A 14,572-nucleotide genomic window follows, 5' to 3' on the forward strand; every position below is an offset into this window, starting at 1 on the left:
CCACTCTGCCGGCGAACACCACCACTACGGCTAGCTCCACCGCGGCTGTGATATCTCCGTCGTCTCCGGTGGCGGCCCCGTGTACGGTGTCCACGATCACCGACGAACAGGGTACGATCGTGCGCCAACACCCGGTGCACGAGGAGCACACACCCACTGCAGCACTGCCTACCGTACCGTAGAGTAGTGCTACCTGTTATCACCGACGTTATTCCCCTTTCTTTTCGCACACACTAACGCACTCGTAGGCACGAGATGGCACTGGAAGCGCTCCAACCATCTAGTGAAGAACACTCGTAGCAGATATATTGGTAAACAGAGCACTATAACACCACCCAATCCCCCGCGTTTGATGTTTTCCCTGTTGTGTCCCCCATGCGAGATACTGAATAGCTAGAACGGGGAACTAGGAAAGTTGGTTCACTCCTTCCGTGGGCGTCCCACTTTCTTTCCGATATGATGTGATCATTATCGTCTCGTGTTTTTTGTCCGCATAGGTGTATGGATGTATGTCTCTAAGTGTATGTGTGTGTGTGTGTGTATGTATATGTGTGTGCTTGGAAGATGGGAGCGGCAGGTGTTTGCTAGCTAGCTACGTAGTAGTATACACGCACACAAGAGGACGTGTGAACATTTTAGCTCAAATCCGTGTGATTCTCGTCCACATTCCGTGTGTGTGTGCTATGAGAAGCTGTGGAGGTCGATCAAGCAGCGTATATCGACCGAAGGCAGGAAAGGAATATTCTCGTACTCACACAACTCACTATATTTAAAAACGCGGGAGCTGATTTACACCGATCGATCGACCATTGTTTGATAAATTCATACGTGCCTTGCTGTAGTAGAAGTGAAACCGGAAACCCCGGAAACGGAGAGTTGGCGAACGACGTCGAAATTACGGAAGCCTTTTGAACGGAAGGGAAGGGAAGCATGTATCGAAACACTACTACGTGGCACTAGGTAAGTGCACGCGTACACTATTAACCCATCACAGCCCGGAACAGCGGGATGATGCTGCCGGGTTTGAAGCTTTTACATCTTACCAACCTTCTCGTCGTTGTTCAAGCCACTGTCGATCCGGTACGTTTGTTTTGTTCCGTTGCGTTCCGACTCCGATACGATGCACCCCGTTTTCGTACACGAATTTTGCGCACAAAAAAACCTTCAACCAATTTGGGGAACTAAAGCAACAGAATAAAAACCGAAAATAGTGTAAGAATTATGCTAAGGAGACGGAAAGGGTGAAAGAAAAGAGATAAATTAATGTAACTTTACCCGTAGTGATCGTGCGTCGAGCTACTATTTACTATGTCCGCTACAGTGGCAAACTCTTCGTGAACGTTTGCTTGTCTAAAAGCATAGAGAACAAAAGAACAAAAAAAACACATTTGATAAGAAAAAAAATAACTGAAACTAGTAAAAGTTAGTACCGCGTAACAGTGAAACTTGCCAGCCATCATCCCAATCCACTCTACTCGATCGTTGCTGCTCGCACGATACTGAAACTTCTCTACGGAGCAATAGCAAGGATAGCAGGACACATTTCACATGTCACTTTACGGCGCAATTAACGAATAAGAACTTGCGAACCATTTACTGAACATACATAACAAACAAATAAACAAATGGCCCCCGGCTAGGAATATTTTGTGAGAAGTTAATTTATACCTAACGGCATAGTATAGACAAACACGAAAACTCAATGTAAAGTACAGTGAACAAACGAAGCATGTATGACATGCCAATAGCTGGTTACGTTCTAATGCACCCAAAGATGTAAGATTGGTGACTTTTTTTGTGTTTTGGTAATTTAAGGGCATATTTTGTACAACTCAATATGTTATTATTCGTAAACATAATCCCACACTCACACAGCCACAGCCAAGTTACCAGGGATTGTAAATCCACTCTATAAAAGCTAATTTAATCACATGCAAATGCAAACAGTCTCCAGATTTCGTTATGATTTGTTCTTATTGAAACAAAAAAAAAACGGCCCTAGATCAGATACGACTTTCGTGAAATGAAAAGCAATTGTAAAGACTGGATTCTGCCCACTTGCTGGTTTACTTTCGACTCCACATCACAAAACGGTCCTCGATCCATCATTCCTCACGTTGGTGCTCAGCAGCGTACCGAATGTGTATGCGGAAAAATAATGTTTGGTTCGTTTTAAAAACAAAAACAGTTGCTAAAACTCTGAAACACACAAAACTAACAAATGAAATACCAAAGCTATCGTCTCTCCGAATCCCGTCCGAGGGCGAAACCAATAGGACACACGAGCGTGAATAGATGTAATAACATGACAAAACGGAAAGCGGGAAAAGCAAATGTTCTCCCCGAAACTTTCAGTTTTAAAAGTAAAATGATAAAAAAAACAACTTTTCACAACACTACATTCACCAACACATGAACGCAAAGCAAGCGAACGAAACAAGGTGAGCGGGTACTGAAGTGCGCCTTTGTCTCGCTGTACGGGGTTCCATTCGTTTCCCAACACAATTCACATTCCATGTGCTATTAGTCATCAAACACAGGGAAGCATCGTTAAACGTTCAAAAATACGTCTAAAGAAACCAATTAAATGATAATTGTTATAAATTTTCACGAACTTCGTGAAATGGTCGATCAAATTTTGCTGTGACTCCCGCATAGATCGTATGATCGCACGATCAAGCTCCAGAATCATCATTCTTAGGTAAATTATGTTCCAAATTTAAACTAGTTTAACCAAATTTTGAACAATATTAAGTATATGATTGGTGTATCGTAATTATTGGTTATTAAGTTTACACATTCCGAACCACCGTACAACGGGGCATAGGTGTACACTGACGCAATGCAGGCAACGCACTAAAAAGCAACAACACTGTAGCAACGTTTGAACGGATATGTGAAATCGATCGTACGGAGAAAACTCTATGTGTAATAGTAACAAAAGATCTAATAAACGTTTTCTAATAAAAAAAAAACTTCGTTTCGCTTTGCACTTAATTACGTAAACGCGTGTGATACATCACCATTATCGCGATCCGGCAAAAGACAAACCATTCTTCTACGGTTCTACACGCGACAAAAGTTTTCCACCCCCCGTGCCCCTGCAATCGCGGGCAGGGCCCCCCGGGGAGGGTTGAGTTTAATTTTATTAATTTGTTTTTTAAGTTTCATACTGCCCAATGCACACTGCGCCCGCACGGTTCGGTTAACAAAGGAACGAAGGTGGACGGTAAATCAAACACCCGGAGCCGTCGACGAACACGCGCATTCCGTGTGGCAGCAGCAACGTGGAGCAGCAAAACAGGAAGGGAAACTATCCACTGCAAAACGCATTCTACCAGCTTTGCTCCAGGGCTAACGGTACGCGATGGCGAAAAACAATGTGTCTTACTAATATGTCTTTTTTTGTTTCCGAACACTCGCTCGCCCACGCTCGGTGCCGGCTGTCTTTCGTAACTACTTGAGTAGAATCTCGTACCTAATTCGATGCCTTTTAATTAGATCAATTTAATGTTTGCTTAAATGCGTCTACTTACTGGAAGTTTAGGTATGTTTTCTCTTTTTTTTCCTTTTTCTTTGTTCACTAATTCGATCACCAAACGTTGTGTTTTCTGTTTTCTTCTTGCAGAATGATTTTCCCCCGTTACGATCGTGATCCGTTACGTACCAGATGTGTGAAATCATCCGTATCGATCCTGTAGTGGTTTGAAAATTCTAATACTTTTACCTATTATATCACTAGAACTACGAGAGCCCAAACTTTAACGTCTTAACGTAACGCAACACTACTCTGGTACCCCAAGGGCGTAACCCCGGCGTAACACCGGTCGATAGCTGTCACAGTCACAGTTCGCTTTGCCCAGTTTAGAATCACAAATCTAATGTTTCTGCTACTACTATTTGCTACTCCCTCTATTCAGCCAACTAGTACTTCAACGATCGATCGAAACAATAGCTGTCGCTTTGTGGATAATCGTGCACTTCCTCGATTCAAAAAGCCGCCACCATAGATCTTGCTTGTGCTTTGTATGTGTGTGTTTTTGTGTGCAGCTGCTGATATTATTCGAGTCTCCTTCATTCACTACCTCTCTTTGTATACCTATCTAAATATCAATGCATTTCTTTTAGTTCTTCTAATTTGTTTCTTGTTTGTTTTTTTTTTAGAATCACAGCTGAATCAAATGATTTGCTCATTTATCTCCTCTACTTTCCACTCTAATTTTGCTCGTGCAATCGTTGTATTCGTTGCCAGATTGTATGCCCTAGCTTATTGTAGCTCTGCCTGTTACTACAAAGCGAATTATCGTTGGAGAACTAGAGCGGAACTAGAACTAGAAAACAGGAGCGGTGTTTCATTTTGCGCAACGTAAGAGTAAGTTGTTCAACAACGCGAAAACCTGAACCCATTGACATTGCCTCGCTTGTTCCGTTTAGGTTTGCCAGCTGTTTGTTTCTCACTAACGTGAAGGGGGGAGGATTGCCTATCATAATCGTAACAGTACGTTAAAGAATAACATCATTTTTACCATAATAATAATTACGCTACTCTAGCTTGTCTTTGTGCGTTTGCGTACAGTCCCCATTCTATATAATCTATATTCTCTACAATTGCGATAACCGAATGAAAGAAATCCCGAATTGTTAACGACCTTTGCTTCTCTGAGTAGTTTTGTTCTAAAATTATCAACAATCAGTGTTCATGTACAAAATTCGCTATGCAACTATGGCTAATTCTTGTCACGGTTAGCCAATGAACTATGTTAATCCTAAACAACACCTAAAGAACTGACTAAGCAGACGAAAAAGTCATTTCATTTTAAACTAAAAAAGATATTCAAATCCCATGCACTCAAATTGGCCTATCGTACTGAAATGTTATGGTCCCGCAGGAAACATCATTGACTATCAAAACATGACACACATGGTAGTCGATGTGTTAAAATGTTCCCTGCACTAAAAAGGGTTGCCGGGCCCGGTGTGATGTATCTGGTACGCTCGTGCGACACGACCGGTTACAAAAAACCCATCCAAAACAGCGTTCCCCCGTAGTATGGTAACTATTAGGGGTGTGATAAATAAATAAGTCTAATAAGCCAGTTTAGACTGCCATGATGAAATTGATCATGCCACGTCAAGACGAGAGTACTAAAAGTTTAAACAAGAGTACCTATTTCCAATTGCGTTACTATTTCAGATCAATCAAGAGATATACTAAATGAGGAGTTGAGCTTTTGTCAGCTCGGGTGAGTGTTATTCAAATCCAGCTGAGGCAATTTAACGCACTGTTCGATCACGCCGAAGCTTTATGAAGCGTCGTCAGTAAAAAGTGCTTACAATGAGGAGATTCTACCAGAAAAATCGCTCACACCGCTGTACCGTCCCGTATATATCGCTTTCATTTGTTTAACATTCTGCGACCTAGATAACTGTTCTACAAAGTACAATAAGTTATTAAAATTGTAGTAAGGACGTTTTGTTCGTTATGTGAAGGCGAAGCTTAGCTAATTTCGTTCGATTTATAATACGCCTAATACACGATTTGATGAGAGGAAGCGCGTTAGCAGACTTAACGTTGCTTGTAAATAATATTCGATAATCTTGGAAGGTGCCCCTTTCGTGGTTTACCCTACTAGCAGAGTTTACGGTGTTTTTCTCTCTCTCTCTCTCTCTCTCTCTCTCCATTTTCTAACCTGTTGCTGTGCATTGTTCTATCATCTAAACGAGATTCTGGGATAAATTGAAATGGCTGTGCGTTTCGAGCTGTAATTTGTGTGCAAAAGATCATTCTCATTCGTATTTTCTACCAAGTTGCCTCCTTTTTCCTGTCATGTGCGTTCATAGATCGGTGGATTAAACAATTGAGTTTTCTTGGGGGGTTGTGCTTAACGTTCTAGAAACTGGCACGACCTGTATCGATTGGAAGATGCGCGCACAGCAGTTCGTATCACCAGATTGAGAAGAACTGGCGATAGCGCCTGGACCGTCCAGATGGCACGGCCACACGCTTACGACATCATTGACACTTTTTACGCTGCTGCAACTTCAGCTGACCAACGGTGAATCGTTTCTCTGGCCCATTGCATAATATCGAGCTGTTGGTAATGTAATCGTACGCGGTACGAATTTCACCCGGTTGCAGCTGATGCTGGGAGATCATGCCCCGCAGGGCGCACAAGTCTTTGGTGTAAGAGTAAAAGAACAGTGGATGGTGCCTGCGCCGAATTTTCACCCGGTCCGCCACAATGCCCGTCAGGTACACGTCCTCCAGGTGGAAGATCGGCGTCGATAGGCTCGCCCGGTACAGTAACTTTGCCGTCTCAAAGTTCATAAGATATGCCGTGCCGGAGAGATAGTTCGGATACACCTCCTTATCGTACATGTACGTCGGTGAGTACCTGAGCAAACGATGCGCAATGTAGTGGTAATTTCTTCAACACACGATACCATTCGATACTTACCATTTGCTGGCGGTGTCACCGATCGGTTTGGCGTCACAGAACAGAAACCCCGTCAGCAGGTACTTCCCTTCGACGAGGCGGTTTTTGGGCGATTTCACCGCCACCGTGTTGGTGTCGTAGAACGATATGGCCGCTTTGTACAGGGGGACCGTCCCACCGAGCAGAACGTGCAGCAGGTTCGGTACGTTGACAAAGGTGTCATCATCACACTTCATGATAAATTTTACTGCAATAAAGACATTGGATAAAAGAAAATCGCACACGACCCATTCGTTCCCAAGGTAAGCGTTAGAATATGCTAAATGTACAATAATGAGAAAGCATTAGACACAACACCAAATTGCCACCCTCCTGTGCAAAGACCAACATCGCGAAACATATGCCCCCGGTTGCCATACACGCTGTTTGTTAAAATAAAAGGAAAAGTAAAAATTAAGCAAGGGATTAAATTAAAACAAAGATCTTACAAACTTCGACTCGGTCGGACTGTTCACTACCAGCTTCCGGGCGAGATCGTTGAGCGTTTCTATCACGATGTACTTGCTGGTACGTGCCGAGCCCAGGTCACGCTCCTTGAACCACTCCAGCACCAGATCCGTCACGTTGAACTGAACGAACTGCCCAGCACCCTTCGGGATTTCTTTCCGAGCGTGCTCAATCACCCCGCCCGCTTTGCCACCAGTCTTTCCCACGGTGAACATTACTTCCTGCTCCTGCCTTGCCTCCATTTCCTGGCGAATGTTATTCTTCAGCCATTCCTCACCGTGCACGTACACCATCAGCCGAGCCTCTATGTCACCGCTATACTCACGCGTTTCCAACTTAAACAGCAAATACTGCTTCTGATCATGCGCCGGACGGCGATCTTCCTCTTGCGGTTCTACCGAACGATGAAGGTACGATGAAGGGGATAACGGATGAAACATACAAAAAAAACGGGCACACAACGTCGTAAAGCAACAATACACCAATATTAGCAGCTGGTACACAAGCGGACTCCTGCGGCCATTCGCATTAGCACACACGCACACACCGTTGATTGTTGCAAACCATTGCCAAACAGCCGGAAAGCAAGAAGAACTCCAGGAAACACTCGAATCAAGCTGCTCAAAACTTACATCTAATCCCAACCCGCACATCATATTCACAGGAATGGGAGGGGGGACCATCACCCGCTAGCGATCGTGCACACACTCACCTTTGCCATCACAGTTGTTGGTAACCCACTTCAGCATCATGATCGTCTTCAGCGTCAGGTTATTGTAACTATCTATAAAGCTCTCCTGTATAATATCACCGTACACTTCGCTTTCGTTTACGATTCGCAGCTGCAGTTCGTCCACCATTTCGTTGCTAGCTGCGTTAAATGCTGGATCAACGTCTGCGCCACTGGGGAACAGTGAGCTGTGTGACGTTCCCGTACCATCCGACGGGTTGCGCGATGGATCCGCGCCGGGAAGCGACGCGACAGTGCCCGCCGAAGTCGGCGCCTGCTGTACGATCGCGCTTCTCTTCACGGTGCTTTCGCTGTCACCGGCGGAAGGGATTGCTGATCGCTGGCGTTGATGCACGTAGTCAGCTTCCGATTGACCGACGAGAAACACTACCTTCACGCTCAATATCATACCCGCAAAGCTGCTCGCGTTGCTCTCACTGTGACTAGAGTTGGATTTCACGTGAACATTCTGAAACGGACGGAACAGTGGTGTGCGATCAGTCGTTTCCGTACGGACAAACATATCTCGTGCGTGATACTTACATTGCCTTCCGTAGCTAAAGTAGCCAAGGACTCATCATCTTCAGCCATTTGCCACAGGTACTTTTTCAGCTCCGGACCGACGGTTCTTTTCGGGTCCAGATATTCACCATGCAATCGCTCATGGAGGGATTGGAACTGGGCATAGTTGAAGTCGCGTCCCTTGCCCCACGTTTCCCGGATCGCCTGGCGGGATTCAAAGTTGGGAGCCGCTGAACAGACCACGATCAGCAGGAACACCTTCTCACTTTCCTCCACCAGACCGGAACGCTCCTCGGTGGTACACACATTCAGCGGATCGATCAGTGTGGTGTTTTCGTACGGAAGCACATAGCCGATCGTGGCTCTCGACGTGTTCAATCCCCATCCAGCGATGGTACCTGTAGCGACAAAATCACCGTGAGAATCCGTGAGAAACAAACAAAAAACGCTTACGGCACCGAACGGAACACTTGTGTCGGAGTACGTTACAACATATTTGCCAACCACCAAACGACGCCATTCCACCAACACTCCCATTGTATGCCACGATGGACAGCTTCAACCCAATTTCAACCAACGCCAAACAGATACTGGCTCGGGTTTTCGCGCGCCAATAAAAATTAACCCCCCGAAGCTGGCCGTCAGGAACGGTCCAGCCAGCTCGATGCTCAATTGAAACGAGTGTGTGTACCCCACATTTTGCCCACAAAAATCTGCCCCACAACAAGCTTCGGTCAACCGAACGGACACCGCCCCAAAGTGCAAAATCCCTGGCCTCGTCGTACACACACACACACCGCGTCTTCTTCTCCCCGACCACAGTCGTGCCAGTCGCCCTGGCCAGATGCAAAATGCTTCCCAGCCATGCACAAATGGTGGTAAGCAAAGAGAGAAACAATCAAGCAACACAAAACGCGCGCGTGCACGCGCATGCTTCATCCTCTCCAGGGAAGATCCTCGCGCGGTATTCCAATTGGTGGACGCGGCCGGCTTGATTACGCTTTGCCAACGACAGTCTTGTCGAACAAATTTCCCGTTCGAATGAATGAACAATTCATCCCGCTTTTGTGCTGTCCGATTGAGATCCGTGCAGGTGTTCATTTGAAACGTTTCTGTTTGGCGCGAAAGATTTTTATCGTGCCGCATGCAGTACGGTACTGTAGTAAAGTATGATAACTGTGTTAATAAAGAACATAATATTAGTAATAAGCAACACCGCTAAGGCCGTCCGTCATAAAATAAACAAAAACAAACGTCTTAAGTCACAAAATCACAGTTGCAGCGGGTCGAACTCAAACCATCTTCTTCTTCTTTAACGACAACAACGTCAAGAGGACCAGGTCTGCAATTTCTGGCTTTCCTTAACATTATTTACCCGTAACCGGATAATCAATCCTGCATGCGGGGGATTGGTCCAGATGAGCATTTAGATCGGTCCTGCAACCGGAGCCGATACCAAATACACCACCATCCGAACCATAACCCTCAGGGATTTTGACTAAACACCCAACCCTTGGAACCTACCTAAAAACATTATAGAAGCGATAAGTTCAAACTTTCTAATTTTTCTATAAAATTCTAATAGTAATTAAGCAGGGAACCATTATTTTCTTAAATGAGTTTACGAAATCGTATGCCACTCATACCATTCTGCCTCATGATCATGACTCATACGTCGTATGTCTTCTTCTTAATCGGTACCTCAAGAGGGCTAGGCCTGCCATTTAATTGTTATAATTTTCCTTATTCTCTACTTTTGTCTGTCTTCCCGAGAATAATGCCCTGGGTTGTCGTGTATGCTAGTTGCTTACACTTACTATAACTTATAGATTTAGAATAGTGTCGAGCGGACTCATTCAGTTGAATCTTTAGCGAGGGGTCAAACCAAATCAGGAGCCGACTCTCAAAAGATTCATGATTCCACCAGAGCAGTTGGGAATGTAGTCCCTAGGTATGACCATTTTGTTGACCATTTATGCGGCTTGGATCTAAGATTAATTGTAAGAATTAGATTGTAAACCCGCCAAGTGGCAAACAATGTCGTCTCACAAAATGAGAAGTAAGAAATAAAAGTTTTCCTTCTGAATAATCGATCAACATTCATTAACACTCGAGTGTCTTCATCACGAACGACAAACAAAGACGATACCGGATGAACGTAAAGCATATCGAGTGAACGTTCAACTGTCGTTGGCACATCGGAATCAAGCGATGAGCGAAGGAATGTTGTACGATCGGGACATTGCAAATCGAGTGCGCGCTCTCACTCTCTCTCTCTCTCTTTCTCTTGCCTCAATGCGATGATCCTCCTGTGCGATGCTGCTGCAGATGGTGACGATATCAACAGTTGGTGTATTGGACCCGTGTGCTCGATACAAACTAATTATCCTCCATCTGAGAAAACTGCGCCGTTCCACACCAGATCATTCTACCCCGTTTTTCCCTTTCCAGCGGGTCCTTCGTCCTACCCTTCGCTGCACCGTGCAATGCTTTCGGTTCAATTGATCGTACTGGGAGGGCGGGAGGATCTTCGATGGCGATGGTGCACCAACCTTGGACCCGTTGTGATGTATCTCTCGGGTGCTTCAAAAGAGGCGGAGGGGGCAGGGGCGAGATGAATGGGAAAGAGGGGGTCTTTTTCTGTTGTTTGCTACTTTCATCGCTTCAATGCCTTCATTTGACCCCACAGCGCCGCATGTGTGCATCATCATCATCATCATGCACCAGAGCGCCGAATGCTCGCTCGGTGCAATATTATACGCCGCAGTTCACTGTCGTCGACGTGACGCCCGATCGGTGTTGCGCGCCCCATTCCATACAGGCATCCGAATGGCGCCTCTTCCTTCGACCACCGTTTATCCCGGTGCGGTGAAAGGAAAACGTGAAACCACCATACGGGCGCACATCGAAAAATCAGTGGTGTGCAAAATGGTATCAATAAAATTAAAAAGTTTTAAATTGATTCCAATCAACGCCCGTTACCCCGGAGGGAAGGGAACATATTGACCTCTGCTTCACGAGATGTCACATTGGACATGGCCGGCAAAGGCACCTGATGATGAGATGGTGGTGGCGGTGATATTGGTGGCATCGATCGATGGAATCTTTCCGCACCGGAACACATGTGCGTTCCTTCGCGTTAGGGTGGTGCGTACACGCATAAATTCTAATCGCGTGCGCACACTTTTGGGGAATGCCCTCAGGCAAATTTAAACAATCTATCAAACATGCGTGCCGAAAACGTCATAACGTCGTTTCGCTCGGCGGTACGCTCTTCATTCATGCCTTCGTGGAACACAACGTTGGGAACGGTTCGTGCTGCGGCGGCTGGCAAGCGTCAATAGATTCGTTCATTGATAGACACGCGAACCGGGAACCGGGTGATAAATAGACATGGTGGCCCGTGGTACGCGGGCAAGGACCGGCATCAACGCGCTCATAGAGATAGAGTGCACGTCCCGCGTCCCGAGCAACCCATTTCGGTCGTCAATTGGCCGATTACTAATCGGGCGATCGCAATGATTTGAGGGAACGCAGTTTTATCAACGAATTGGTTTCAAATTCATTTGTTTGATGGCACTTCCTGTGGGTGTGCGCGCAGCTGAAAATCTACATCGGTACAGCCTCTAAACGAACCAATCAAACATCGTTTTGCTGAGTATTTGCTTACTTTTTCCAGCATTTGAGGTAAGTTAGGTCAAGCTATTTATAATCGGTACCGCTTCGGGGAACTTGGGAAGGTCAAACGATCGGAGTAGAATTCGAATGGGACGTTGGGAAAGCGGGAATAGTCGGTGTTATACATATTGATTTATCTATCCAACTGTGACAAGTACAACTGCAACTGATTATTTTACAGCGAGAAGAAACAGATTGCAGTAGTCTCGTTCGGTTTCCCACCAGCAAAGGTACGACATTAGGTTCCGAACATGTACCAACATGTCCCAAAAAGTTAGCCCATTTTCGGCGTCCAACTATATATAACTCTTCTGAGCAAACCTTCCCATGCTCATGCTAATTCGGAACAATGCTCGTATTTCGCCAATTGAATCAATTGAAATTCGTTGAATTCAATTCTCCCTTTTTTCGCTCTCCTGTTGCTGCTTCACCTGCTGCAGAACATTTTTGTGCTTCTTCGTTTTCCGACCGTCTTGCTACCACAGCAGGGCTCCAGGACTCCACGATCGTACCCAAAGCGGAACAATGGCCGAGCAGCAGCAGCAGCAGCAACGGAGCCGAACTCAGTGATGATGACGATGAAGATGTTTCGAGCCGCGATGGTGCGTTGAAGATGGAACACATTTGCATATTCAAAACTTGCAAATGTCGAACCGTCTAGCCAAAACATAGCATTCACCTCAATCGGCAGCCCCTAATAGACGCGAGGGTAATGGCCGCTGCGTGCGCGTGTTTCATCGGACCACTTGCCGAACGAAAAATCGCATACTTTCGCGCTGGGTTTTTGTTGTTATTCCTTGCCGATCAAAACCCGCGCGGACTGAGCAATGTCAATGATTTTCTCAATCAGCATTCGAGGCCAAAGTAATATTTGCGGGCACACACAGCGCAAACAGTGGGTGCGCAATCGGGTGAAGCTAGTTTCGATGTGGTCCATCGGTAACAACTTTTGCCATACTGGTCGTGGAGAATGTATACCATTCGCTATGAAACCAATATGAACTACCCAAATGAATGGTCAGTGCAAAGTATAAAGATTGTTCTTGTACGTGCCATTCTACGAGTTGCTTACGAATATGCGAAAGAAAAAGGCTACTTACCAACGCGTCCCCGGTCGTTGTTGTTCGGTATGATGCCAAAGCCCACGATGCCAATCAGACAAAAGGCAATAATCCATAGGAAGCATTTGTTCTTGGTCGAACCACGGCTGTGTCGGTCACCTCGATCCTTTGGCGTAATATCGTACAATCGTTCGTTCTTGCGGCACGTTTCATCCAGCAGGGTGGTGCTTTCTGTATCGTTACTGGCCGAACTGTTACTTCCACCGTCGATGTCCTGAAATCGTCGGTACACATCGCCATTGTCACCGAAAACACTTCCGCCGTTACCGATATCTACAGCCGTATCGAATCGTTCGTTCCAATCCAATTGACCGTTGCTTTGCGGGTACATTATGTCTGCAATGTATATTATCACTTTCATTAGCAAGTGCGTAGCCGGTCGCGCAAGACTAGCGACAAGACCTTGGGTTTTGGATACATCACAGCACTCCCCCCATCCTCTTACCTGTCGTCGCCGTCCGGTCAGTCGATATAAAGCGAAAGGACACTCCAAGACACGGTGATTCTCTAGCACGAGCATCGAAGATGTAGCGAGTGACTCATATTGATCAGCGAGAGAGCTGTGCACGCGATGTTGTTGCTAATAATTTATGTACATTTCACCATCGTTGGAGGAACTAACGCTAAAGCGAGGGTTTCGAAAGAGAGCAAAGAGTGACGTGTGGTGATACGATGTTCTTACTACGTAAAACGACCCATTTCTTCAAAAATGAACAAACTTTCCCTTTGAATTTATCTTTTCTTTACATTGCTTATCACGATATTTCCATAAACTATGTTGACAAACCTAGCCCCCTACTAGCACTATTATACCATCTATGGAGATAATGGAATGTTCGCGATGTGCGAACCCTTTTTGGACCGGTTGATCGTTACGAGTCAAAAGAGAAGCAGTTTTTACGCACCTTTTCTCACAAACCCTAGCAATATATTAGTTAAATTTACCTTTTTTCCTGGTTTTAAAACTCGGTGTTTTGACCGACACTTTCGTTTGTTTTGACAGCAGCCGTAATGCTTCCACTGTCAAATAGCTGTCCAACCGGGGGAAAACCCAATGAGCACATGGACAGTGAGCTTTCGTGATAGTAGCATGCACAATTACGGTCATAATTTAAAGCTTTAGGAATCATGTTTCTCTCGTAAAATCATAATTAATAAACAAAGAAATGAATACGCTTTAATTACAAAAGCCTCTCCATGTTTGGCACCAAAACATGTACTTTTAGCGAGCAAATACACTTTCCATCTCTCATAGTTTTGCCGAGATATGTATGAAAAATGGTTCGACACCCTTGGTTAGGAATGATCCACCGTGGCGTCGTGGAACGCTCGGAGAAAATAAGCGAAAAATCGACAACCTGTCGTAAAAATTCATTCAATGCTTGAAAATGCAGTAAAACTTTATGTCTTATTGTTCGGAATACTTCCATTCAGTTCAAGCTTTAGCATGAGACATTGTAGATAAAACAAATAGAGACGAACAAGTACTTTTTTTTCTATGTCTTGCTTTATTTTCAACATTGAAATATTACTTGTTTTTTTGTTGTTGTAATTATCGATTGTTTTTAAAATTTAAA

At 45.1% G+C, this 14,572-nt stretch overlaps 1 protein-coding gene across 1 annotated transcript; it reads right to left on the reverse strand.

The window, feature by feature from the left end:
* Positions 1 to 6,013: 6,013 nt before the first annotated feature.
* LOC128719412 (uncharacterized) lies at positions 6,014 to 13,326 on the reverse strand. The gene is made up of 5 exons (XM_053813037.1): positions 12,975 to 13,326; positions 8,218 to 8,594; positions 7,657 to 8,143; positions 6,459 to 6,684; positions 6,014 to 6,395 (listed from the first exon to the last, which is right to left on the reverse strand). The coding sequence occupies exons 1-5, from the start codon at positions 13,324 to 13,326 to the stop codon at positions 6,014 to 6,016; spliced, it is 1,824 nt and encodes a 607-aa protein (XP_053669012.1).
* Between the last annotated feature and the right edge of the window lie 1,246 nt (positions 13,327 to 14,572).

The sequence above is a fragment of the Anopheles marshallii genome, chromosome 2 (genome assembly GCF_943734725.1).
Source record: "Anopheles marshallii chromosome 2, idAnoMarsDA_429_01, whole genome shotgun sequence".
Classification (NCBI taxonomy): Eukaryota; Metazoa; Arthropoda; class Insecta; order Diptera; family Culicidae; genus Anopheles; species Anopheles marshallii.

What these genes read in the sequence shown, in the direction of transcription:
- LOC128719412 (XM_053813037.1), bottom strand. Translation starts at nt 13,326, where the DNA reads ATGTACCCGCAAAGCAACGGTCAATTGGATTGGAACGAACGATTCGAT. An exon ending in CAACGACCGGGGACGCGTTG is followed by an intron (nt 8,595 to 12,974) that starts GTAAGTAGCCTT and finishes TTGTCGCTACAG; the next exon opens with GTACCATCGCTGGATGGGGA. An exon ending in CAACAACTGTGATGGCAAAG is followed by an intron (nt 6,685 to 7,656) that starts GTGAGTGTGTGC and finishes TCTTTATTGCAG; the next exon opens with TAAAATTTATCATGAAGTGT.